Genomic DNA, 21,548 nt, shown 5'->3' on the forward strand with positions numbered 1-21,548 from the left:
CCAGCACTAAATTACCTGTGTCTTCAGTATTATTTTAATTCCTGATAACAACTAACTCAACAGCCAAATAACAAGATCTGCTGCAGGGACATTAAAGTACTACTGGGCACAGAATCTTATTCTTTTCTATTACCATGACTGATCTGCAAAGTGTTGCTTTAATTCGGCCAGAATAAAACAGGAGCACTATTCATTGTGACATTTCAGTGTGAATAATCTTGATTGTACAGAAAATATTTTAATTAATAGTCCCAGAGCTTACTTGGGATAGGCCAACTTGCACAGTCTTGTGTGTATGACATATACTGCACGTTATCATGTGACACTGTTATATCATGAGAACTATGTTATATGAAACATTTGTGAAGCTGCAGACATCACATGCAGTGTTACACAACCTGATATCTTTTTTTTTTTTGTCTTTAAAACAAATGCTGTGCAAATATGTTGACTGTTATTTTGCTAAGATTACAAAACTAATTTTTTTTGTATGTCTTTTGTATAGTTCCTGAATTCAATGGAAGGTGCCGGTGAAAGTGACACAAGCTTCCGCTGTGGCCCATGTGACAGCATAGTTAGTTCTCATCTTGGAATGATGGCACATTTGCGTTCAACAAGTCACCATCAAAGCCTTGCACAGTGGAGGCTAACACAGGGGGAAGTTATGCTGGAAGGAATCATCAGTGTCTGCAGAGGAGCCCTTCCACAAGAACATGGTAAGAACTGCAGAATATAAGCAACCTGATGCTCTAGCAAATAAAAATTAGACATATTGATCTTGTCATTAGCTAACCACAAGGAGCATAGTACTTTTTAAATGAAATTGCAGCTGAAATTCAATAAACCATAGAGTCTTTAGGAACATTTAAAATTATACAGCACTTCAAATATATATATATGTATATATATATATATATATATATATATATATATATATATATATATATATATATATCTATATATATCTATATATATATATATATATATATAAATAGTCAATAATTTACTGTTTTTCAGGGCTAATTATATGGACCTAAATTTAATTTCCTTTACATTTCATAGTCTGTAATAGCATACACCTAGAAAGAGGCCTAAAAAACATAAAATATTTTTGTGGTCTGGTGGCTGAGCAATGCATCAAGTATTTTTCAGAAGGAGTTACACTTCATTATCATAGGTTTAGCAAAATGGCAGAAAAGACAGAGCAATTAAGTTAAGCACAGGGTCGGATTTGTGGCAAGGCCACAAAAGGCTGGGACTAGAGCGGCATAAATTAATGGGTGGCATGCCACCCTGCCACACAAGTTATTTGCTTGATTCTAGAGTTGCTCCTGTAGAAATAAAGTATGAGCATGCTCATAATCCTGCGGAGCAGGCAGGAGGCAGCAACTAACGATGCCAGCCTTCTGGAGCCCTCCCATTACATCCTGGTCAAACAGCTTCCTTTATCTGAATGATGTTACACCACTGTGTTAATTTCCCATGTGAAATAAAAATGATAATCTTTACCCGATGTAGACATAATTCACACTCACCGGTGACAAATGGTGGCTTGGGTTGCCACCTTTTCCGAAAAAAAATAACGGCTTTCCTATATATTTATCTTTTTTTCCCTATTAATAACATTGGGATCAACCATAATTTTTACTGGCCAGGCCGGTAAAATACTGGCCAGGTGGCAAATCTACCCCGAACCCGTAGCTTTGGGTTGAAATGCAGATAGATCATAGAATGAGCAAGCACTCCTGAGACACACCAGCTTGCAGCGCCGGATTTCATTTCTGGGCGCCCCTAGGCCGCGCGGTCCGCGCGCCCGCCTTCCCAGCTGGTGTAGTTGAACGGCGGCTGGGCGGCATGCCTTCCCTATTTTTTTGCCGCCTATTTTCATCCAAGCCGGCAGGCAAATCCGGGCCTGCCGGCTTGGATGAAAACTCAGGCTTTATTCCATGAATTAAAACAACATGTCCTAATGCATTTAATATCTAGAGATACGTAATCATAGTCATGCCTATGTAATGTGTGTGGTGGGTTATTTGAATAAATTAGGTTTCAGTCACATATTTATATAAATTCAAGAGCAGCTTTATTTTAGATTTAAGGTATGGTGATGTAGATTACAGAAAAAAAACCTTATTAAAAAAAAACCCAGGTTCCAAACATTCCAGATAATAGATCCCACACCTGTACAATCACAAATCAGTGAATCATAACCAGCATAACCTCTTGACCATTTTAATAAAAACACAATTAGCTCTATGAATAATTAGGTTTTGCAGGTACACACACACACACACAGACACAACCTTCATCTATGGAAAGCTACAGCTTCCAATTAATATTCTTCCCAAAAGTTAGTAAGAACTGCTTTCGATCCTGTTGCCTACTGTAAATGGCAGCATAAATTTCAGTGCCTGATAAATTGTAATATTCTTCTAACACTGCTTGCTTCGCAAGACAATCCACTAGAAATAACCGCTCACTTTGTGCCATATGCACTTAACCTGCCCTGAATCATCTTTCCTTATTCAGCCCATTTAGTTCCTTTCTCTATGCCCTCCCACTTTTTCCCTCCTACCCCTCCTTCTTGTCTGGCTCTGGGCCCATCTCCTGATCAATATTTTATGATTTTGGCGGCTGTTGAACGGTGTTAAAGAACTTTAACACTTTAATTAGCTGAAACGGGAATAAATTCCCCACAACTGTCAATTTTTAGTATAATCGTTTATCTGGTGACACTGCGCCTGTCCCCTCACCCAGTACTCTCTCTGCCTTTTAAATTGCCTGTTCTCACTGCTTCCCTGAATAATCTGTCCCTTGTCAAACTCTCTTTCTCTCTGTCTGAGAATGCCGGTCTGTATAACCATATAATTATACTATTCAGTTGAAAATATGATTCAGTTTGCTTTGTAGGCTGTGTACTGTATGCACTAATATGGTATATATTAAGAGTTGGGCACTTTTAAAGGTTGATTTCTCATTCATTTGTAATTTACAATTAGATTTAGGGTGTTATGTCTTTTGGTCAGTGGTGTCTTTATTTGTGCTACTGTCCTAGGCACACAAATTATGTCTCCCTCTCCTGTGTTCCCAGATTGGGGCATGTGCACTACTGAAACTGTATTGTACATACATTCGGCCAACAGGAGAGCAGCACCCCCTTTTTACTAGGGTACCTGTATAGAAAGTATGGGCATAATAATGGCACAGCTATGATAATATTATGGGATTTCCTTTGTTCTGAAGGATTATAGAAGGATGGTCATCTTAATTTTTTGCAGTAGGTATAAAATGGCTGATTTTTGAGAGAGATGGACAAACTGTGGCTCTAAAGCAACTTTTGAAGTTCAGCTACCAGCATCTTCTGACTGCTGTTTAACGTTTGATTTTCTAATAAAACTGACACAGTGTGTGTGAATTTGATAGGTATACAGTATTAGGGTGTAAATTCCACTGGGGCAGGGACTGATGTGAATGATGTAAAATCTCTGAAATGTGCTGTATAAATAAATTAATAATAAGTATTATAATAATAAGGTCTATCCCTATCACTTGTGTGAGGCACTAGTCTCAGGCACAAACTAATGGCATGCATACATGCAAGATTACATCAGCCAATGAATGGACATAGCTATGTTTTTTTACCATCCCTTTTTTTCTTTTAGTTGTTCAGTGAGTGAGCATGCTGAATTTTTAAAAAAAGGGAGCTCAAGGTAAAATACAGTATGTAAAAGACCAGAATTACTGCTATGTGTATGCCAATTTGATAAGATTATTTGATAACATACATTTATTGGTTATGCTTTATTTCACAAGATATAATTCTCAATTAAACCCACATCAAAACATGTTTTTTCAGTAAAAACACTGAGGACTTCAGAAGCTACTCCAAACTCAGAATCTGATGAAGAAAGCAAAGACATGTCCCAAGGTGAGTAGGAAGATTTCCTGTATGGAATGTGTTGGGCAGGGGGACTAAGAGCCTATAAACCTTTGGGGGCTAGTGCTTCCCAATTTTACTCAAAGGTTTATAGTAAAGGCGGACAGCTATGTTGGTACCCAATCTATCATTATCTTTCCTCACACTGACCTATAATTGAAGTCTGCACTTCCCTAGCATAGCCACAGCATAACTAAATCAAGTGAGCATGAGTTTAAATAAATGGTATTTCCAACCTGCTTATCTTGTCACAACAGTGAACTATCCTGTGGTAAATGTGGCATGCAGCTGGAGGCAGGAGGGCTGAAGGAGGGTTGAATAGTCAATGTAGCAACAAAAGCAAAACAAAATCTTTGTGGTTCGAGTGTTGGTGTCGAGGTGGGTAAGAAAAGTGTACAGCTGATACATTTACCAGGTACAAGAAGGCCAATAAATAATGAAAAAAAAGCTAAAAATTTAGATGCAAAAGGGTATTGCAGCAAGCAGTAATTATTATTAAAAATTATTTTTTTTAATATGTAAATAGTTAAAAAATAAAGCAGAAAGGGATGGGACCCTTAATATCAGAGGGGGGTCATTTTGTCTGTCTACACAAATGAGGAACCATTTAATAAAGGTTTCTTTCTTCATATTCCCAATTCTGTAATATAACTAATGATGCATGGTTCACGCACGAGGAAATTCAAAAGACATGTTAAGATAAACAAAGGTCTGGGGCCAGATGGTATTTATCCCAAGGTACTAAGCGAGCTTAGCTTTGTGATTGCCAAACCTCTTTACTCATTTTTTTAGGATTCATTGAGGTCTGCCATGGTGCAGATAGACTGGTGAATTGCTAATGTGGTGCCGCTATTCAAAAAGGGATTTTGTTCTCAGCCTCAAAACTATAGGCCAGTTAGTCTGACGTCAGTGGTAGGAAAGCTTTTTGAAGGGGTATTAAGGGACAAAATACTTGACTTCAAAGCAAATAATACTGTGAGTTAGTGCCAGTGTGGTTTTATGCTTAATAGATTTTGCCAGATGAATGTAATTTCTTTTCATGAGAAGGTGCGCAGGGACCTCGGGGATGGCAGTGGATGTGATCTACTTAGATTTTGCTAAAGCATTTGATACAGTGCCACACAGAAGGTTCCTGGTTAAATTAAGGAATGTTAGCCTGGAACATAGTATTTGTACCTGGGTAGAGAACTACCCAGTGGTGGTAAATGGAACATTTTTAAATTGGACCAGTGTTGTTAGTGGAGTACCGTAGGACTCTGTACTTGGTCCTTTGCTTTTCAACTTGTTTATTAATGACCTGGGTGGGCACTGAAAGTACTGTTTCTATTTTTGCTTATGATACAAAATTGTGCAGAACTATAGGTTCCATGCAGAATGTTGCCACATTGCAGAGTAATTTGACTAAATTGGAAAACTGGGCAGCAAACTGGAAAATGAGATTCAATGTTGATAAATGCAAGTTATACACTAAATGCCAGTGTGTTGGGAGTTTCCTTAACTGAGAAGGATCTAGGGGGTTGTATGTAACTATGTAAATGATATGAACATAAAAAAGAATTGTAATAAAATAATTGTATCCAAAATGAGATAAGCTTCGAGTTGAAAGAAGTACGTACAGCACCGTTCTTGCAGCAGTGCCAGACTGAGCCATTCTGAAGGCCATCTAATGGGAATTTCACAAAAGACTCTGGGGCAAATTTACTAAATTCGCCAGCGTGGCGTCATTTCGGTACTTTGCCAATTTACTAAAGGTCGCTGGAGTAACTTCACTAGCGAAGGAGATAGACTCTAGCGGCACTTCGCTCCCTAACGCCTGGGGAATTTGCGCTCTGGCGAAGGGATGTAACTATGCAAATTCACTAAGATGCGGTGTGCCAGACTTTGCCACCTCAGTAGATAGGACTTTTCTAAATTCTAAGTCCCAAAAAACACTGGCATATTTTCCTTTTTTCAGGGTGATAGGCTGCAAAAGAGCGTAATTTTTTTTTGGGGTAACTGGCTTCCCCCCTACATTTCCTAACATATGGCACATAAACTATACACAGGGCTCATGTATAGGGCAATATAACAACTCTGTTTTCTTTAATTAAGGTTTCCCGGGCTTGTGTAGTATAATGTATTTGGTGCAATATGTCCATTGAACTTTATCTTCCTGCCGTATGCAAATTAGGCAATGCTAGCGCAACTTCGCTTTGCTTGGTGCAGTAATGCTAACGCAACTTCGCCAGCCATCACTGGCGAATTTTCGGAGTTTAGTAAATTTGCCCCTCTGTCTCTGGTACTGCTGGAGAAACTTTATAGGCTTCTTATGACACAATTGTACAAACCATTTACCATCTGTCTAACTCTGCTGTTGCTTACTCTCCCGCTCATCACGGATATCTTAATTTAGGCCCTGGACAGGATGAAGCACCCAGTACCGAAGGCGAAAAACCTGCAGAAGGGACAACGGTATGTGTGTTTATTTGGCGCACAATGAAGATCATATGCACCTAAGCATGAAAATAGCAATGCAACCTCACTGTATGTGTATGCTCATGTTTTGTCTGTTCATTAAACTGCTCAGATGTAGGCTCCCTCTTGAATCTGACCAGATGGTGTGACTGCTGTGAACTTGTGTATAGCGTGCCCTGACAGAAAAGCAGTTCAAAGTAGTCAGTCTGTGGGAAATCTTAGTAACGACATGCCAAGAAGTCACATATCAGCTGACAGGGTATAACGGCAATGCCTGTATTGACTATGGCATCTAGGAAGGGACTATGGCTCTTGGATACCATGAAGTGTAGGGTGAGTGATATCCACAAATAATATCAGTTTTGCACAACCTGTAGCCCTTCAATTGTTGTTGAAACACAGGTCTCGTGATGGAATTTGAAGGGCCATTCTGTATGCAGCCTTGCATAAATAAAGGGCCCTTGAAAAATCTGTTTTATTTCTGCACTCACTCTAACAACTAAAAACCTCCACAACTTCAAAAGCACAATGCTTCACAGCAGACTCCCAGCCCAGTGACAGACCTTTAGGTTCCTCAGGTGGCTCTGAAACATGGATGTCAGATCCAACACACTCACATAGAATTCAACTGAACTATTGGGTTTATTGCAAATCCTCATTTAAGGCTGCTTTATTTATACACGTGAGGGCTCACTGTAGCACACCGAAATCACACCCAATAAATTGTATTGACATTAGAATGTGATTTGTTACACTGGAAGGGTAATTTACATCCTTGAGTGCCATGTGAAATTCTCATATTTTTGGAACCAGAATGTGATATTTCTTTTGCATTATTTAAGCAGATTCAATAGAGCTGAACATTCTGCGTAATATCTGGCACTCTGTGTCAAGTTACATCTGTGCCTGATTCTTTAGCAAGGGCACTGTCCCAATGAGGCAAGCTAAGCAACTTGCCTCAGGTGGAAGCCGAATAAATTACCTGGGCTGCAAAAAAGCCTTCTTTAGGCAAAAATATACAGCACTACTGATGCAAGCTGCTGTAGGAACTGTGAATCTACGGACTCCTTCAAGGTGAAGGTAACTCCAGTGTTCCTCAAAATTAATAGGCTTAATTACAGTATGCCCAATTCATCTGGACTACTTGTGGGTTGCAATAGTGGAAAAACTCACAAGTCCAAAGAGAAGCTTCGGGCGCAGGTACCTTTAATGAATGACGTTGATTCATGTGTGATTGCAGCTTTACTGAGCGCCAATGTCTCAAGTCAGTTTTCACATTCCAACTCTAATACAAGTCAGTCTGTGTGATTTCTGGAAGCCCCCAAAAAGCCCTTAAGGGTAGGGACACACTGGGCGATTTGGGGAGTTTTAGTCGCCTGGCGACTAATCGCCGCGACTTTTCTCCCCGAATGCCTCTCCTCGCTCTGCGCCTGGCTAAAATGAAAAATCGCCTGCGCTAATCACACGCGGCGATTCGTTTTCCGAAATCACCCGAAGTTGCCTCACGAGGAAACTTCGGGCGACTTCGGAAAACGAATCGCCGCGTGTGATTAGCGCAGGCGATTTTTCATTTTAGCCAGGCGCAGAGCGAGGGGAGGCATTCGGGGAGAAAAGTCGCGGCGATTAGTCGCCAGGCGACTAAAACTCTCCAAATCGCCCAGTGTGTCCCTACCCTAAATGTGATTCTATATGCAAGCAATTTTGCACTTCTTATACAGTAAGATGAAGGGGCCAGCTCTGAATAATAAGGGACACTTGTCAAGGTGCCACAGGCCTTTTGTGCAAGATTTCCTGATTATCAGATGGTGATCAGGTGGCCATAGATGTAACAATTATGATCTTTCTGGGAAAAGATCTTTCCACGTGTAGAGCTGAATCGTCGGATATACAGGTAGATATACAGGTAGAAACAGTAGAATTCTACCTGTATCTGACGATTCAGCACTAACAATGGCCGATGTTTAGGTGCCTTCAAAGGCACCCGATCAAAATTTTCCGTCCAGCCCGATCGGCAAGCCGACCGATATTCAAATCTTCTGCCGATATTGGTCGGCTCTTTTCCCACCATACATGCACTGAATATTGTATGAATATTAGTTTTGTACGATATTATCTGTGCGTCTATGGCCACCTTATATGTGCGTCTAGGGCACACAGGCAGATTCAGGGTCGGACCGGGGGGCCCGGGGCCCACCGGGACTGCTGTCCAGGGGCCCCCCTCCAGCCCCCCTACTAAAACATCGCCGCGCATGCAGAAGGGTTCTGTCCCGCCGGGCCAGTCCGACACTGGGGAGATTAGTCGCCCGGTGACAGATCTCCTCTTTTTCAGGCAACTTTCGGGTGACTTCAGAAAACGAATCGCTTCGAGTGACATCCCGCTGGTGATTTACATTTTAGCTGGCGGGAAAGCAGTTTGGGGAGATAAGTCGCCCCCGAAGTAGAGGAGATTTGTCGTTGGGCGACTAATCTCCCTGAATCCGCCTGTGTGCCCTGACCATAAAAAGGGTTTTTTGACTTTGTCCAAATTACACTAGCTACCACGCATTGATGAATAGGCCAGTGCCCGAATAGGAAGATGTGTAATAAATGTAATAACAATACATTTGTAGCCTTACATAGTATTTGCTATTTAGATGGGGTCAATGACCCCCCCCTCCCATTTGAAAGCTAGAAAGAGTCAGGAGAAAAAGGCAAACAATTAAAATCTATAAAAAAATAATGAAGGCCAATTGAAAAATTGCTCTAAATTTGCCATGCTATAACATACGAATAGTTAGTTACCTTAAAGCAGGTGAAGCACCCCTTTAACCATACTTGATTGCAAATATATAGTCCATTTTAAAAATCCTGCTTTGCTGGAATAAATGAAAAAAGGCAGTCAGAGTGTAGAAACTAATTGGGTGTGACTTCCCAGCCAGCTGGTGTTTACTACAACTCCCAGAGTTCCTCAGTAACCATATGCTTTGTAGTTCAGCAGCAGCAGCCGAGGATCTGTGGAGTGCATGACCTAACGCTTGGAAAAGTCATTTTGCTCCGACGTGTTAATTGCAGCCACTGACTAATCCCAGCACGCCCTGTCTGCGGCTGCTCCTGTCACATGTCCTGCAATCAACAGCAGCCGCAGGAAGCAGCGACACATCTTTCCCAGGGACGGGCCGGGCAGGCGAGGGTTAAGCATGGGCCCAAATCTGGAACACCCAGCGGCAGGGGTGGAGAAAGGAGGGGGGAAGAGGATTTTGTTTACCAGCTAGGCCGAAAGAAGCAAAGAGGGAGAAAAAGCAGCCCTAATTAGAAGGGTAAAGAGGGCAAAAAGCAGGGCTTTACCGAGAGACAAAGTAGGGAAGAGCAGGAGGAGGAAGAAGAGCGGGACAGCGTGACAGGAAGCGAGGAAGTGAGTCGAGTGTAGGGGGAAGCCGGGGAGTGGGAGGTAAACAAGAAGTTAAAAAGAGAGTGAACAAGAAGTTAAAAAGAGAGTGAGGAATTCGGGAGCACAAGCAATTTAGAAGGAGCCAGGTTTACGCGGCGGGTGTGGGGGGAGATTAGTAGAAGGGAGGGTTGAGTGACAGCACAGGGAGAGGGGAGCTACTGCCGCTGGGAGTCCGTACTGGGACAGCAGGGGAAGCCCTAACTTGCTCCTTAGTGAAACAGTTAGCTGCATGGATATGGAATATGAGTTTTGTGTTTACAGAACGGTAAGTGACCGCCAATCACATGGGAGACAATGTTACATTGCATGAAAGACTATCAGCCTCACTCACACCTGACAACACCCATTGTGCTGGGACGGAGGGAATGATGGGAGTTGTGGTTCAGCAACAGCTAACATGCTAGTGGTTTCCTCTCACTGTTCTTAACTGAACAACCAAGGCTTCTGTCATGTAACCAATTTCATTAAATAAAACAGGTCTAACCCTCAAGAGACAGGCAGGCTAAAGCTGGCCATAGATGCAAAGATCCATTTTCAGACTGTGTGTGGAGAGTCCCGACATTTTTGGTTGATCGGACAGGTTAAAAGATTCTTGGCGGCTGCCGATAATATTTCTGCATGTATTGCCGATCTTACGATTTTCAGAGGGAGACTGTCACTAGCTTTGGTCAGACATAACTTTCGTACGATTGCTGTCAGGGGCAGAACATCAGCTGATCTCTTCTTTTGTACTTTATTTGATCGGAATGGTTAGTGGCAGGTCGGGAGATGGGAAAGTCCGATCGTACGATGATTCGTACGATCGGATCTTTGCGTCTATGGCCAGCTTTAGAAAGTGTGCTCCAATACAGTCAATTCCTTTCTCTGATAACCACAGTATTGCTGCTGTCAGTCAAGCATTGTCTATTCTGGAACTGGCCTCTTAAAGCACGAGCAGCACTATGACATGATTTAAAATAAAACTAAAGTACTAAACACTGACTAACCCCCCCAAACACACACTTGCACCATAAACAATAACTCATGTGCAGAGAGACAAACCCACATCAATACACCTACTTCCCACATAACCAACTTAATCAAACCCATCAGTGAAATGGCATAGATTTACAGACCCATTCATAAAACTATACCTACACAATGTAAGCCTTTACTCACTGTTTGGGCCTTTGTGTACCTGAAATGCTAGGGCCTATTTTGAATCCCAGCCAGGACCTGGATGATTCTGTCAGTCGTACATTTTGTATGCTACTCTTGACCTTATCTTCTAGCTGACCATTTAAGTTCATTGTCTGCTTTAGTTCATTGTTAGCTTGAGTAATGGCCCGGCCTGTCAGATTCACATGAAATAATGGCCCTGCTTGGGCAGTGTCATAGCAGCATTTTGCCCATTGTTCATGTGGTCTGCATTTGGTTACTGCTGTCAGTAGTCCTAAATGTTTCCCATGATGTACAATTTATACCATTTTCTTATATTGCTTCTTGCTGTTAGCTTCATAGACTTCATATGGGGAAGAAGAATAAGAACTATACTATACGGCTGCACCACCCCATCCCACAATCAAATCACTCTGTGAATAAACTTTAAAACATAACTTTTACTAAGTACATATAAAAATGAAAGTCCAGGTAAGGCATTAAAATAAGAGAAGTGCAGGGATCAGATCTCGTTGTGGTAATGCAAGGTATTTGTTTTCTAATGAAGAAAATGTAGTTTCTAATTATGTGCTCCATTTTATCCTCATAATCCAAATTTAAAAATAATTTAAATGAATTCCTTTTTCTCTGTAATAATAAAACATATGAAGAGCCAAATTACTGAAAGATTTGTTATCCAGAAAACCCTAGGTCCTCTAGCATTCTGGATATAAGGTTATATACCTGTACAATATTCTAACAGATCCTTGCACTAAAAAATCTGAGCTGACATATTGCCTGCAGCTCTTGACCGTTCAACCACATTCTTTCACATACAAATAACTGCAGTTACCTTACAGAAACTGGAGAGTAAAGTCTCATGCATACTGTATGCCGGAGAGGTTTTGATGTACCTGCTGCCATATTTACCTAGTGTACAAAATGAGTTGAAAAAATAGGATGGGTGTTGCAGTCTAGAAACTGTACGACAGCCCCCGTCATTAGTAAAAATGCAGTAGAACAGTGCTTTGGGTCTGTATGGGTTTATTTTGGCCTTTCTGCTCTTTAAAGGCCAATGCCTATTTTGAATCTGTGTCCAGACATTATGCACATTTATAACTCTAATGGCACACCATGCTTAATGGTTATGGGCTTTGAAAACAGTAAAACTGTGGGATATCTTGGTGAAGACATATCTGAGAGCTGTTTTCACTCAATTATTACGGGCGAAGCCAGCATATGTTAAATCATTTTTATCTATGTGCACCCATGGACCATGCCATATGCCTCAAGAACAGAGACAAAAGACATGCCAAAACACTGCATCTTACAGTTTTCTGTGTGAGTTTACTTATGGGCAAGTCAAAATAGCATCTGCCTTTAGTTATGAATAGAGACATAAAAGGAAAGTCACCCTAAAGCTTGCCACACATGGCGAGGTCTGGTTAATGGAACTGACATATACCCCCTGCCTAACTTTAGAACTGTTTAACTGCCTGCAGGAGGTGCCCATATTTAAAGGGATACTGTCATGGGAAAAACATTTTTTTCAAAATGAATCAGTTAATAGTGCTGCTCCAGCAGAATTCTGCACTGAAATACATTTCTCAAAAGAGCAAACAGTTTTTTATATTCATTTTTGAAATCTGACATGGGGCTAGACATATTGTCAATTTCCCCGATGCCCAAAGTCATGTGACTTGTGCTCTGATAAACTTCAATCGCTCTTTACTGCTGTACTGCAAGTTGGAGTGATATCACCCCCTACCTTTTCCCCCCCAGCAGCCAAACAAAAGAACAATGGGAAGGTAACCAGATAACAGCTCCCTAACACAAGATAACAGCTGCCTGGTATTTATTACTCAATAGTAAAAACCCATGTCCCACTGAGACACATTCAGTTACATTGAGAAGGAAAAACAGCAGCCTGCCAGAAAGCATTTCTCTCCTAAAGTGCAGGCACAAGTCACATGACCAGGGGCAGCTGGGAAATTGACAAAATGTCTAGCCCCATGTCAGATTTCAAAATTGAATATAAAAAAATCTGTTTGCTCTTTTGAGAAATGGATTTCAGTGCAAAATTCTGCTGGAGCAGCACTATTAACTGATGCATTTTGAAAAAAACATGTTTTCCTTTGACAGGATCATCATAAACTTCAGGGCTGTCTGTCAAAGACCTGTGTACAAGCTCCATTATGTATTTTGGGTAAAAACACATTGTCTAGCAGTGTGTGGTTGCAGCCTCTGCTGTCCCAGCCGACACTACAGTTATACTAACTCTATTAGCCTGCACCTTTGGTTGGGGATAACATTTTTACCCAACAGGTGCCCTTTAAAGGTTTTTTTTAGCATTTTACATATGACCACTTTGGTGTCAGTGTAGATTATGGTGGATATTTGATTTTATCTCTGCAAAGCAGCAGGATGGCAGGTTCCACTCAGACCTGCAAATTCTAATATCTGGCTAGAATATCCAGCACACTTATTAAATTGGTTTAGAGTGCAACAGTAATTAAATAAAGTAACCCTTTCTTTAACAGAATATCTGTTTACAGCCTATTATTGATTAGTTTAGATTTACCATTTTTGTCTCTATCTTTGTTTAAGCTATCAGTCATTAATTTAATGAAACAATTCTTCCCATGCAGGTTTTCTGTTGCCCATTCTGTGCCTACGTCAGTCCTTCTGAGGATCAAGTGCAAAGCCATGCAGTGTCACAGCACGCTCTGCAGCCTACTTTCCGATGCCCGTTGTGTCAAGAACAGCTAACGGGAACTGCAAACCTGAGAGCTCATCTTGGGCATGGTCACAATGTTGTTTCTGAATGTGTGGAGAAACTGTTGCAGGTGGTAAGTTGGTGTACCATATAAGACAAGCAAAAATAATTATATTATATTGAGGCCTGTTGAGTGTTTGGTTTAATACCTGCTTAGTATTGTATCATAGAGTGGATTTCTCCTATATATACGGGTGTGTCAGTTATAAGACATTTCAATTATCATTTTATCACCTATCCTCCTTTACTCCCCAAGTCTAAAATAAGGAATAGTTTTTCACAATGCAGTGAGTGTATGTTTAGAACAATATCAAAAGCTTAAAGTGGTGGTTCGCCTTTAAGTTAACTTTTAGTATGTTATGGAATGGCTAATTCTAAGCAACTTTCTAATTGGTCTTCATTATATATTTTTTTATCTTTTGAATTATTAGCCTTCTTCTGCTGACTCTTTCCAGCTTTCAAATGGGGGTCAATGTTTTGTAAGGCTACACATTTATTGTTATTGGTACTTTTTATTAATCATCTTTCTATTCAGGCCCTCTCCTATTCATATTCCAGTCTCTTATTCAAATCAATGCATGGTTGCTAGGGTAATTTGGATTCTAGCAACCTGACTGCTGAAATAGCAGCCTGGAGAGCAGTTGAATAAAAAGCTGAATAACTCAAAAAAACACACATAATAAAAAACTAAAACCAATAGCAAATTGTCTCAGAATATCACTTTCTAAATCATACTAAAAGTTAATTTATAGGTGAACAACCCTTTTAAGTGTCTTGGCACAGATTTCATTGTGGCAACTTTCCCCCCGGCAAAGAGTGATACATGCAAATATCCCATGTGACTCCTGATTATTTGGTCTATGGGGAAAACCACACATTCCATCAGCAGATTCAGTCTTTGATCTACAGTGACCCAAGCTATGAATGGGTTGCAGCTGTTCTTCATCTACAGGATTTTTAAACCTGCCAGATATTGGTTGGGCAGCATTTCAAGTTCTTTACTTGTCCTGTTCTGCCCAAGCAATAACAAAATCCATAGATTTTTCATGATTAAAATAATAGGCAAAATGTATGTACACGTTTTGAAAATCTTGTTAGGATGAGGACCATGCCAGTTACTCTGAAGTGTTACTCTACCAGTGTGTCTGCTAATTATATGCCTGAGGAACAAATAATTGGATCATCCCAATTTATCCTAGAACTCTGCGGCCAAATCAGGTAATGATGACTAAACAAGTAGATCGTACCATGCATGACCAGCTTTGGAATCCAGTAATACTCCACTCGATCCATTTATAGTTGAACACCATATTTTATACCCTTTTGCTTATTCATTTAGTGTATAAAATAATGTTGTAGTATTTGGTTGGTTCCCGAGCATTTCTATGAATGCTCATAAGAATTTCATTGGTTTGTCAAGAAAATGGATGGAGTGACTGGCCAGAACCTGGCAAACTGAAGCGACATGAGGTGCATGGCAGAGTTGTTCAGAATTCCAACAAATACTTGCTCAAACTGATCCACAATATGATAAAGAGGATTGTATAAATATATTAATGAAACTGTCAGAATTATTACTGTGCCTTCTAAATGAAGGATTAGCCTTCTATATGATGGCTAGCCAGAGCCAGTCCTTATGGCTGGATTTTGTGCCTCATCTTCCGATGAAGCAAAGACACGGCTTTAAATAAACTGAATACAAAATACAGATATTGTAACATGTTTGAACTTTTGGGCTGAATACAAATATTTGTAGTACGTTATGACACAAATGAAATCTGTGGGTGATGTGCTATTCTGGTTTATACTTAAATGAATTGTCTTGGACCCATATCATTTTTTCAAATTACACAAGACAAAGACATGTTGTGCCTACAGTTGAGCTATGAATATAAGATTCACAGTGATAAAAGGTGAATTAGACATTTTTAGAAGTAGGCAAGAAATGAAACCCTCTTTAGTCAAGTTTCATTTCTTGCCTACTTCTAAATACAAAACTTGTCACTTGTCACCTAATGCTGTGCTTTTGTGCACACCTGTTCCGTATAAAATATAATTTAAAGACATCCCTTGCAGCAAACTCGGGAAAATAATAGACCACAAAGGTACTCCGAAGGGTGAATTGATTTGTCATGTATGATTATATTAAAATGATTACCCAGGGTTATAGGAAGTCTGCAGCTTTTTCAGAGAAAATTGGCAACTGGGGTTGCATGACCCTGCATGACATAAAAAGCCTAAGAAATTGACTAAAGAGGGCTGAAGATACCCAACACAAGACATATACAATAAACAGAATTAGTGTTTTCACTAGAGAAGACAATGAGATACTGTGTATGAAACATTGTACCATACAATGTAAAAAGCTTTACTTGGGTACTTGAGTTACAAAACAGTAGCTGCATATTGCTATTCTATATGTTTCAGTATACGTACATTTCTCAATTATAGGAACTTTACAAAACCTTGATGTAAAATATTTCTGAAGCTCACCCATACTATGCCCTAACTATGACTCTCCTACTATACATTTATCTGTCTACAGCAATACTTACTCTATCACTAATCTCTTATAGGCTCAAAAAGTGGACATGAGTTTTCATACCAGAATTCTTCCTATCCGAGTAAGAGAAGAGCCAACGCAGCCCGCCTCAGAGGTCCACACTTCCTGTAAGTCTAATTTATGCAGTACCTGTAATATGTTTATATAGGAATATCTTGATGTCAGATGTAAAGCTTGGTTTACATGCTTTTTCAAAGAAAAAAAATGTGTAAATCAAATATTAAAGGGAAAGTGTGCAGTTTTCTAAAGGTATCACTTTAAAATAAAAAGCCTTATATGAAAAATAAACTTTTCTAGTTGTATGTGCTATTGAATAATACCATATGAAAAATGACCAACTGGAGTACTCTGCCCTCTAGCTTAAATGAAGGTTACTGTAATCACATGATCCAAGGGCATGCATACAGGCATCACCCAGTGAATGGATAGAGTTCTCTTGCACTCCAATGCTTCTTTCTGTTTCAATTAAGACCTTCATTATTTCCAGTCAGGTAATTGGTGAGTGACACACACACATACAAATCAATTATCTGCTGGTTACGTATTCATTCTCAACATATACTATTCTTTTAAATAATATGGAGCAGATCACTGCTCTATGTGTTACTCTGGATATAAAGATGAGTATCCTGGTTTTATAAGACAATTTATTTTCTACTCTTAAAATTATAATTTTTGCTTTCTTATAGGTGACATCCCACATCAACCTCCCACATCCCCTCCAGAATCCCCTCCAGAAATATCTACAAGTCCAGTTCAGGCAACAGAACATGAAGGGGACCTTGATAAGTCCCAAGAAAATAATTCATGCACAGCGTGCCAGCAGTTATGTGACAGTTCCAATGATCTACAAGAACATTTGGAGAAAGATCACCCTGATCTTAGCCCATCTGATCTCCAACAAGCATGCGAAGCCAGAAACAGAGAATCTGAAGTCTTAGAACTAGATGACAAGACTGGCTCCCAGGAGAATATACCAGCTCCCCCACAGCAAGTGACCTACCGCAAGACCACCAATTTTGCTATGGATAAATTTATGGACCCCTCGCGACCTCATAAGTGTGTAGTGTGTAAGGAATCATTCACACAAAAGAACATATTGCTTGTTCATTATAATTCTGTTTCCCATTTGCACAAGGTGCGTAAAGCTTCACTAGATCCCTCTCTGTCCAACCGACAAGAGCAAGGGGCTGCGTCTCAAAGTCACGGAGGCCAGTCTGGACAGGACAAGCCATACAAGTGCACTGTTTGTCATGTTTCATACAACCAGAGCTCAACTCTTGAAATTCACATGCGTTCTGTGCTTCACCAGACTCGATCCAGAGGGTCAAAATATGAACTTGCTAAAGCTCCTGCAGAAAAATCTCAGCGTGACACCATTTGCAAGAATGAGCCTACAAATGATGGGAAAAATGAACCATCGGGGGAACTGCAGAGTGCAGTTGCCCAAAAAAGGAGGCAGCATATAGCTCCCTGTTTGGGTGTTCCTATCTTACCTGCTGTTGCCCCTCCTGCAGTGCAGCTCTCCTTGGATTTGCCCCGGCCTCCACCTCTTGTTCAGCCTCCCCCTCTGTTTGCTTCTTCTCTACTTCCCTCATTTCCTTTAATTCCAGAAGCCCTGTTGAAACTCCAACGTCAACAGCAGCAACTTCTGCTTCCTTTTTACCTTCAAGAGCTGAAGGTTGGTGGAGATGGAGGAGCTTCTCATGTCTTGCCTTTTGGAGGTGCTCAACAGCCACCATCCATAAAAGAAGAGGGCGATCAGTACAGTGCAACACCAAGAGCAGCAAAGGAAAATGAAGATAAGATGCCTGATGAGCAGGAGGCAGCCACAGGGGAAGCAGATGGCTGTCAGAATTCAGAGTCAAAACTGGAACCAGCACCCAAAGGAGCTGGAGATCCAACTGTATCCAGAGCTCATACTCTTTTAGAGAATTTTGGTTTTGAGCTTGTTGCACAGTACAATGAGGGAAGGCAACCAAAAAGCAGTCAACCCCAAGTTCAGCCACCACCTCCTGCTGCCCCACCTAGTGTCTCCCCCACGCCACCTTCTATAGAAAAACTCCAATGTGGTACTTGTGGGAAACTTTTTTCCAACAGATTGATTCTTAAGACGCATGAAGAGCATATGCACCAGCGTCTGCTTCCATTTGAGGCTTTGAATCAGTATGCTGCTCGTTACCGACGCAGCTATGATAGCCACAATCCTACAGGGGTTCCCATGGAAACACCATCTTCCTCTGTTACCCCACTTGATTTCTCAGTTACTTCACAGTGCTCACAACAAACAGAAGAAAAAGAGGAATCAGGAGATGTTAGTATTACAGCTGAGCAGCTCAACTGTCTTCATAGTCTTTTGGACCTTTCTAGTAATCCAGTAGAAGAACATTTTCTGTGGGCAGCTAATAAGACTGATTTGCCTCCTGCAGCCATACAGCAGTGGTATGCACAAGAGAAAACAAACAATGAGGGGCAGGAAGAGGAAGGAGCGGAGGCTTCAAAATATGATCGCATGGGCAACCGACGCTTCTCACGAACAAAATTCTCTGACTTCCAAACTCAAGCTTTGAATAGCTTCTTTGAATACAGTGCTTATCCACGAGACAGCGAGGTGGAAAATCTGTCAACTTTATTGAGCTTGGCTGGCCGGGTGGTTGTGGTCTGGTTCCAGAATGCCCGTCAGAAAGCAAGAAAGCAAGCAGTTGAGACTGGCTATTCTTCTTCACCCCCACTGCTACCTAGTCCACCCGGGGAACGGCCAGCTTCTAATAGTAAAGTGCCTCCATGTAAGAAATGTGGAATCACAATGCCATGTATATTCCAGCTCATCCATCATCTGAAAGAATGCTACAATGAGCAACATGAGGAAGTGGCCGGTGAGGAAGAAAAACAGGAAGTGTCAAGAAACCCCAGCCAAGAAGAAGTAGATCAAGTTCAGGAGGCAGCTCCTGAAATTCCCTTAATATTCATACAGGTCAAGGATGAGGAGCAAAAGGCATTGGAAGAGAAAAATATTGTGCCATCAGATGCAAAGGAAAGTGTGAGATCATCTACAATTAATGAGGAACATCCTCAACTGTCAGAGGAAAAAAACATTTCTGAAGAGCAAAATTTAATATCCACCACTCCTGAAATGTTAGATCAAAACCAGTTACAAGCAGACAATAATAATGTTCCAACTAATCTAATGGACCTCTCTCTGGTAATACCTGCAGGACCTAGTGATACAGGTACTCAAAGAAAAAGAAAACATGAGGAAGAAAGCCTTTCTCCAACTTGCAGCGAAGGTGGAGATGAGCCCCCTAAAGACAAACGCCTGAGGACCACTATATTGCCAGAGCAACTAGATATCTTACATCAGTGGTACTTACAGGACTCTAACCCAACACGCAGCAATCTTGAGCGTATATCTCTTGAAGTACGCCTCAAAAAGAGAGTTGTACAAGTTTGGTTTCAGAACACTAGGGCTCGTGAACGTAAAGGCCAATACCGTGGGGCACCCCCTACTGTACCCTCAGGTTCCCGTCAACAAGATGATGCACCAAATGAAGGAACAAAAAGGGAGGCAACTACTAGTTTTTATTACAGTGTTTCACCAAGTCAGGTAACACCTTCTATAGTAACCAAAGCAGTGTCCTGTCCAGGACAAGGCTCTTCTCCACTGTTACCTAAAACTCAAACTTCTTTGGGGATGACTTCAATGGCAGTCACCAGTAAATCACTTGTTTGTCCAAGCCAGGCTCTCTCAGGCATACTAAATACTAATCAAATATTACCAAACCTAATTAATCCTCCCCAGGCTATCCCAGGCCTTGTCAAATCGACTCCAACTTTAACTGGTCTTGTTAATCCTCCGCAGGGCTTACCTAGCCTTGTAAACCCAACTCAAACTTTTCCAACTCTGGTTAATCCTGCACAAGTACTTTCTAGTCTTGTAAACAGCCCTCAGTCATCTCCAGGTCTGCTGCTGGCTTCTTACACAAGCAAACCTACTGTGGCTTCTATTTTGTTGCATACGGCCTCAGAGATAAAACAGCCTACCACTGGCTTGTTAAGTTCTTCACAGCTATCAGGAGATCAAACACAGAAACGTGACAAAACAGGCTCTGCTGTTGTGGACAATCCTGATCAAAATAAAAATGTGGCTTCTGAGCAGCAGTTGCACCCACAAACTCCTGAAGACCATCCATTGGAATGTCAAGGAGGAAGCAATCAAAAGTCGTCTGAGAAAGGTGCAGCAAAACCGTTAGAAAGTCTGATACACAGCCCACAGGGAGGGGAAATGAGTGATTCATCCAGTTCAGACCCTGGACCACCAAGCCCTGGGAAAGGGGGTATAAACTCTGAAGGACTCTTTGGATCTACAGGAGCCAGACGTTTTCGGACTCAAATGAGCAGCCTTCAGCTAAGGATATTGAAAGCATGCTATTCAGAGTATCGTACACCAAGCATGCACGAGTGTGATTCCTTAGGTGGCGAGATTGGCTTACAAAAGAGGGTAGTCCAAGTTTGGTTTCAGAATGCCAGGGCTAAAGAAAAGAAAGCCAAGCTCCAGGGTCTCACTGCCACAGTCACAAGTAATGAGGGGCCACAACCCACAGAGTGCACTCATTGCAATGTAAAATATGGGCCCACCACTCCATGTCGTGCTCATATATTTTCCCGTCAGCACATCGCAAGGCTCCGTGCAACTATCCAACAACAAATAAAGGAAGAAAGCCGATATAGAGACAACCATCCAACAGCAGTGGCTCCACTTGTTTCTGAAAGCAAACAGACATCCCAGATGCTCAGCTTCCAGGGAAGCAACTCTGCGTCACCTCAAATCCAGAGGATCACCCCACTATTAATGCCAGGACAAGGCATCCCTGCACCAATTGGTGGTTTGGCAACATTTAATGCAGGTAAAACACAGGTTGACCAAAGATATTATTTTGAGTGTAAAGATCAAAAGAAGTGGAATTTAGTGAACATTATTGTTTCAAAAAGTCAATATATAGTAAACCCTATGCACATAGCTGGATGTTTGCTACCTTATAATATAAAGAAGATGTGCAAATGGAGAAAATTGGTGCAAACAAATACAAACTACTTCACTTAATTGCCAGCTAGTAAGATACCGAAATGAATTGAAATATGTTGCTATCAAATCAAGTGAGATGGGGGGGGGGCGTTAGAGTAAAGGAAAATAGATATATACTTGTAATAAATAGATTAGATGTGCTCAAACTCCTGGCCTACTTTTTAGAAAAAA

At 41.0% G+C, this 21,548-nt stretch overlaps 1 protein-coding gene across 1 annotated transcript in view; it reads left to right on the forward strand.

The window, feature by feature from the left end:
* zfhx2.S (zinc finger homeobox 2 S homeolog) overlaps positions 1-21,548 on the forward strand; it is a 54,183-nt gene that overhangs the window by 18,766 nt on the left and 13,869 nt on the right. Inside the window, exons 4-9 of the mRNA XM_041580183.1 lie at positions 506-716; positions 3,857-3,928; positions 6,330-6,388; positions 13,604-13,804; positions 16,308-16,401; positions 16,984-21,198. Coding sequence (XP_041436117.1) covers positions 506-716; positions 3,857-3,928; positions 6,330-6,388; positions 13,604-13,804; positions 16,308-16,401; positions 16,984-21,198 — 4,852 coding nt within the window. The remainder of the gene's footprint in view (positions 1-505; positions 717-3,856; positions 3,929-6,329; positions 6,389-13,603; positions 13,805-16,307; positions 16,402-16,983; positions 21,199-21,548) is intronic.

The sequence above is a fragment of the Xenopus laevis genome, chromosome 1S, assembly GCF_017654675.1.
Source record: "Xenopus laevis strain J_2021 chromosome 1S, Xenopus_laevis_v10.1, whole genome shotgun sequence".
NCBI lineage: Eukaryota > Metazoa > Chordata > Amphibia > Anura > Pipidae > Xenopus > Xenopus laevis.